The sequence below is a fragment of the Cibotium barometz genome, chromosome 48, assembly GCF_041138505.1.
Source record: "Cibotium barometz isolate CiBa-2024 chromosome 48, ASM4113850v1, whole genome shotgun sequence".
NCBI classification, from domain to species: Eukaryota; Viridiplantae; Streptophyta; class Polypodiopsida; order Cyatheales; family Cibotiaceae; genus Cibotium; species Cibotium barometz.
This window is the reverse complement of record NC_141093.1, coordinates 12,149,749-12,156,177: the sequence shown is the minus strand read 5'-3', so window position 1 is coordinate 12,156,177 and position 6,429 is coordinate 12,149,749. Positions and strand designations below refer to the sequence as shown.

The window sequence follows — 6,429 nt, the reverse complement described above, 5'->3', positions numbered from 1 at the left end:
GGCCAGATGGTTGTGAGGATAGACGTTACTCTTCCCATGAAGCCTTGTCCCTCTCGACGTAAAAGAGACCATTGTTTAGTTTATTATAGTCTTCATCATGGAGTGATTTGGTCGATCCGCTTCATCACGACCAGTTGTAGACTCTATGATATCACCAACCTTGGATAGACGTGTTTACTATTATATTTGAGATCATCAAGTAAAGATCTTTCTTTGTTGTGTTGTGTGCCCTTCCGATGCATGAGTCTAGAAGTCTGCCTAAGATCAGAGTGCAGAGGTGGGTAGAGGTCATTAGTTCCTAAATAATAATTCAATATTTTTATCATCTCTTTTCCATTAAGAAGTTCTTTGTCTTGTGAAAGATTGTGGTCGTATTTTCCTAAACTATCACTTTCAAATTTACCAATCGCTATGAAGTGTGGCTAAAAATCTTCCTTGAACCGACAGCTGAGGGAGCAAAACTTGATTATTTTATCCGACGATTGGTCGTGGAATATATTTATAGTGCAACGATGTGCTTTTGTTCCACAATTGGAAGCGCTTTTACTCAATCACTGACATCATGAAGACGCTGATGATGAAGACGAGCGCCGTCTTGTTCTTGCTAATGCTCGTAGCTTCTGTCGCGGTTGCGACTCGTGAGATCTTCATCTACAGAAGTAACGACGGTGACAAAGGCAACATTAGGCTCCACGAAGTAGATAACGAGGCGGCCCTGCACGTGCAGGACTCGGATGGGCATCGTCTGCCGTCGTCTGGCGGCAAGATGACGACGTCGGGCTGGGCCACCAAGAACGCCTTTACTCTGTTCCAGGCATGGGTGGCCAAGCACAAGAAGGTGTGGAAGATTGTGGAGGAGATGGAGAAGCGCTTTCAGGTCTTTAGAGAGAACTTGCACTACATCGAGACGAGGAACCGGCAGTTGAAGAAGGCGACCGGCAGCGGCAGCAGCGGTTACCGGCTAGGGCTCAACAGTTTCGCCGATCTCACGTACGACGAGTTCAGACAAGCGTACCTCCAAACTGGCGGCTACGTTGATCATGTACGGCGACGAGGCGCAGACACGGCGCACTCTGCAACACTATCGAAGAAACACAGCACTGGTTTTATGTATGAAAACGCGACAGAAATCCCGCAGTCTGTGGACTGGAGAGAGAAGGGTGCTCTTACAGGGGTGAAGGATCAGGGCCAGTGTGGTAAGGCAACTGTTTGTATCGAGATCCCTAGCTAGATAGATTATGGCTCTTGCTTACAGGATGAATGATAATAATTTTGATTGTTCTTTTTTTTTTTGGGGGGGTTTTCAGGGAGCTGCTGGGCGTTTTCGAGCGTTGCGGCCGTGGAAGCCGCCAATCAGATTGCTACTGGTGAGCTTTTCTCACTCTCTGAGCAGGAGCTAGTCGACTGCGATCGTGCGTACAACCAGGGCTGCAACGGTGGCCTCATGGACTACGCTTTCGAATTTATTATCGCAAACGGTGGCCTCGACACGGAGAAAGACTACCCTTATACAGAACACGATGGTGTTTGTGATATCAACAAGGCGAGTGCACTATCAATTCAACTCAAATATTTATTTGTGTCATTTGGATGTTATTTACATACTCCTTAACATTGATTCTATGATACTTGTTTTTAACGCTTCAAGTTAATTATGCATTTAACTCTTAAATAACCTGATTGCATTGTAGTTTACGGCACATTAATATTTAGTTGTCAGTTTGTAAGCTTTGCTGATTCTGCAACAAAGTACATCACTATTATTGTCCAGGCTCATGAGACGTGTATGTCCAAACTCATGAAATGTGTCTGTGATTGCAGAAGAATTCCCACATTGTGTCCATCGACGATTATGAGGATGTTTCAGAGTCGAATGAGGAGGCACTTCTAAAAGCAGTAGCTCATCAACCTGTTAGTGTAGCCATCGATGCCGGGGACCGAGATTTCCAATTATATGATGGAGTAAGCTGTAGCACTAATTGAAAACTCTTGAGTTTAGTGCTTCATGCTACTAAGCACTATATAGGATCATCTAGCATCATACTACCTAGGATTCAAGCACTGCACATCACCTAGCATTATATTACCTAAGGTTCAAGCACGGCATAAAATTCATGACATATGCAAGTTAAAGACTTTGAGATGATGGTAATACTACCTAAGATTCAAGCACTACGTAAAGCTCATGGCACGCAAGTTAATGACTTTGATCACTTCAACATGATGTTCATGTCAGCACTGCATAATATGATCACCTACCATCAAAATTCATGACATTCAAACTAATCACTACAACATGATGACCATGTGAGCTTCAACTTATGCTAATTGATGCTAACATTGCTTTTTTTGTTGTGTTGGCGATGCTTTCAGGGTGTGTTCACAGGGAGCTGCGGCAAAGAGTTGAACCACGCGGTGTTGGCGGTGGGATATGGGACTGACGAGGACGGGACGAACTATTGGATTGTGAGAAACTCATGGGGAGAAGGCTGGGGTGAAAGAGGGTATTTGAAGATGGAGAGGAAGGGGGCTCAAGAGCCGGACGGCATATGTGGAATCAACATGGAGCCCTCGTATCCGGTGAAGAAGCAGGGGCCGAGCCCAGCACCACCATCACCCACGCCCACGCCCACGCCGCCCACACCACCTTCACGCCCCGCGCCGAGGACCGTGTGTGACGAGGATTACTCGTGCTCTTCTGGCTCGACCTGCTGCTGCACTCTCGAATTTGAGGGCTTCTGCTTTCTGTGGGGATGTTGCCCTTCTCTAGCCGCCACCTGCTGTGACGACAGTGACTATTGTTGTCCCCACGACCACCCCATCTCTGACGTCGACGCTGGTGCATGTCTCTCTGTGAGTAAATCTGCCTTAACACTTCCATGTACACTAATTATTCTAGTCATTGATATTGGCTTTCTGATCGTTGGGCTTTATCTTTAGCTTTGCCGTTATAACACTAACCTTGAAGGCTTTCTCCCACCCGTGCATGCAGAGCCCTAAAGACCCGTTTGGCGTCAACCTGCTCCCACGAACGTTGGCGACTCGTAAACCAATCGATGTTGATCTTATTGCAGACCAATGATTAAGCCTAGTTCGATTTATATTTACCACTGTATAAAGCCCCGGCTGAGGAGCCCATAAAAGCGCACCATTTTTATTTCGGAAAAAGACTTGGTTTTGTAAATAGGACTGCTTCCTTTATCAGTCTTCCTCACTTTTGAAAAGGGTATCGTTCACCTTACTATAATGAATAAGAGCTGCGTCCCATGGAGACTAGAAATTAAATGCATGCTTGATCAACCAGATTAGTTAATCCTGCTAGTGAACCCCTAGTCACCCCCATTTTTTTAAAACCTTACTTAGCCTATCTAACCAACGAGATGTGCAAACATTTAATAAATCTTCAAGTCTCAGCTCTACTCCATGTGAAGTATTTTTCTTGTGCTAAACTTTAGACTTTTTGATAAATTTGGATAGATTGTCGGTCTTCAAGCCCTCATAGCGCACGGATATATGGAAAGTCTGGAGTTCTAATCGTCATTATTGCATATACTGGGAATATGAAAAGTCTTGAGTTCTAATTCCCATCCTAGTATATATTGATTGCAACAAGTCTTTTGTAACATGGTACAACAAGATGAGCGCTTAGCGCTGCTTATTATCGACGTTTGAGTGGCGGTTTATTTTTCATCGCTAAAAGCATCATTGAGCGACGTTCACAAATGTTGCTATAAGCGCTAGTATAAGTGCTGCTCAGTGGCGTGGAAAAAAAAAAGAATACTAATGAAGTCCACAAAAATATCTCACATAAATTTGTAAAACATATTTTCTTAATAATAAAGAACAAAAAATCATCAAAAAGTTTCAAGCCAATCAATATATAGAAGCATATGTAGTGATTTATATCTTTACACCATTTGGGGAGCCAAAATAATAGTAAAAGAAAGGTGAAAAGTGTTTTGAATCTACTTTACCTTCACTTACCATTGATGTTGATTGGCGTTGTATTTTGTTATAGAAAAGCGTTTGCTCAATGCTCCACCCTCGTGTTATTTCTACAGGTGCTCTCTTTTGTAAGGCCACCTCTATGAGGTGTGGTGAGCACCCAGCTACATAACAATTTCCAATCTAGACATTGGATGGTGGCCAAGGGTGGCCAGATGGTTAGGAGATGACTTACATAGACCTGGCACTCTACAAAGTAGGATGCATGCTTGTGTAGCATTAATGAGTGCTGGACAATAAGGACACATTGTTATCGAGTTGTAGGTCCCGTTTTAAGGTTAAGATGGTATATCATTGTAGTCTAGTATGGTCCCATTTAGATGATGTGGTCGGTTGGTCATTTTGAACTAAGTCGTGGGTTGGCTAAGGTGACCGACCTATGTCCATCTTAGGTGCTATATATAGACTATTTTAGCACCCTTAGAGTTGATTACATCAAGTTCATTGTGTTCAAGTACTCTTATAATCAAGACATCCTTTGTCCAGAGTATGTCTAGATTGTTATTCAAATCTCTTTACCTAGAGCAAATAGGTGTAAATGCTATCAATTTGATCAAATTTGCAAGAAGCAATATTGTTAACTCTCCACTTCTTTTTATAATTCAGGGCTTTGTATTGTGCTAATCTAGCTTCTGCAATTGTGTATTGTTACATGGTGCCAATTTTAATTGAAGATTGAATGGAGAAATGGCCCAACCTGCAAATAATGAAGCCGCTCGTGCCCACCATCCACCTTTTGGTGATGGGAAGTTGGATGGAACAAATTACGCTCTCTTGAAGTTAAAGATTAGGTCTATTCTTGATTCATATGATTTGTGGGAAGCCAGAGTAGGGGTTGATATAAAGCTAGGTCCTACTTTAGATCTAGCAAATCCACTATAGACCGTACTGCCAGATCGTTCTCTTTCTTTACATGGAGGTGATAATATGCTTTACACCATCGTCACCGACGTTAGTGCTTTGGTGATGACCTTGATTCAACATACTACCATAGCTTTTGAAGCATGGTAAGTTTTGAAGAACTAGTATGAGACGAGGAATTAGACAAGGATTCAAAACCTTATAACTCAAAGGCATCCGGATGGAGAAGTAACATAGCAGTTTATATCACAGATATAGAATCTACAAGAGTAACTGGAGACATTAGGGGTCACTAAATCGCTTGCATGTAGGTGCATCAAAGCGTTATGAGAGTTTGGTAGCCTCACTAAACATGTAAGTACACAACCCGGTGCTTACTTTTGAGGAGTTTGGCACAATGTTGGTGGAGTAGTAGATGCATTTCAAAGGAAGAGATGGTAGTGATGTTGCATTCTCCACAAATGCAAAGCAAGACAAGGGAAAGGGCTCTGGTAACCCTAATGCTTTTGAAAAGAAGGAGAAATCTAAGGCAAAGTGTTTCCACCCTGATCGTTGGGATTTATTTTCAGGTTTGCCATTATAACACTAACCTTGAAGGATGTTGCTTGTGCTAAACTTTAGGCTTTTTGATAAATTTGGCTAGATTGTTGATCTTCAAGTCCGCATGCCAAAGTTGGGATATGTGAAAAATCTTGAGTTCTAATCCTCATTCTAACATATACTAGGAATATGAAAAGACTTGAGTTCTAATCCCCATTCTAGCATGTATTGAGTTTAGTGGCAGTTTACTTTTTGTCATTATAAGCATCTTTGAGTGACTTTCACAAATGTCGCTTTAAGTGTTGCTCGGTGGCACTAGATAAAAAAAGAATACTAATGAAGTCTTCAAAAATATCTCACACGAATTTGTAAATTCTAAATTTTTTAATAATAAAGAAAAAAATCATCAAAATGTTACAAGCCAATCAATATATAGAAGCATATGTAGTTATTTATATCTTTACACCGGCCATGTGGAGTACTGTACCCACTAAGTGGTGGGAAGCCAAAATAACAATAAAAGGAAGGTTGAAAGTGTTTTTCATTTACTTTACCTTCACCTATCGATGTTGGCAAGAAAGTGGGCATGTTAACCTTGTGTTTTGTTGGAAAAGAATTTTCTTAATCCTCTACCCTCATGTTATTCTTGCAGGTTCTCTATTTTTGTAAGGCCCCCTTTATGAGATACCTAGGGGTGGTTGCAAGATGAGGGTACTCACTTTCGTTCACTCTCTCTAAAATTGGGACATCCATGCATCTCGGGCGGAGTACCTCGATCGTGATAGTGCCGCGAATCAAAAGACAACACGTGCCTCCCGAGCCTAAATCGACATATCTCGATCGAGATGCCAACTAATGCCATGCTAGCAGGTCCGGGTTTCCAGGCGTCATCCATGTCACCAATACATGTCACCGCCACCACAATATCTCGATCGAGATATCTATGCCACTCGGATCCACATCAGGGCCACGCTGTATCCCCGTAGGCATATTTGACTAGCACATCTCCATCGTCCAGGTATC

At 42.3% G+C, this 6,429-nt stretch overlaps 1 protein-coding gene across 1 annotated transcript; it reads left to right on the top strand.

Moving 5' to 3' along the window:
* The first annotated feature begins 562 nt into the window (after positions 1-562).
* On the top strand, positions 563-2,940 carry LOC147610814 (low-temperature-induced cysteine proteinase-like). Its single transcript, XM_086785296.1, has 4 exons — positions 563-1,196; positions 1,308-1,543; positions 1,822-1,962; positions 2,374-2,940. Exons 1-4 carry the CDS (start codon positions 563-565, stop codon positions 2,938-2,940), a joined length of 1,578 nt encoding a protein of 525 aa, XP_086641422.1.
* Positions 2,941-6,429: the final 3,489 nt, after the last annotated feature.

Excerpts from the sequence above, each read along its gene's own strand:
- LOC147610814 (XM_086785296.1), top strand. The coding sequence starts at position 563 with ATGAAGACGCTGATGATGAAGACGAGCGCCGTCTTGTTCTTGCTAATG. Across the intron at positions 1,544-1,821 it reads GTGTTTGTGATATCAACAAG|AAGAATTCCCACATTGTGTC; the intron begins GCGAGTGCACTA and ends CTGTGATTGCAG. Across the intron at positions 1,963-2,373 it reads ATTTCCAATTATATGATGGA|GGTGTGTTCACAGGGAGCTG; the intron begins GTAAGCTGTAGC and ends CGATGCTTTCAG.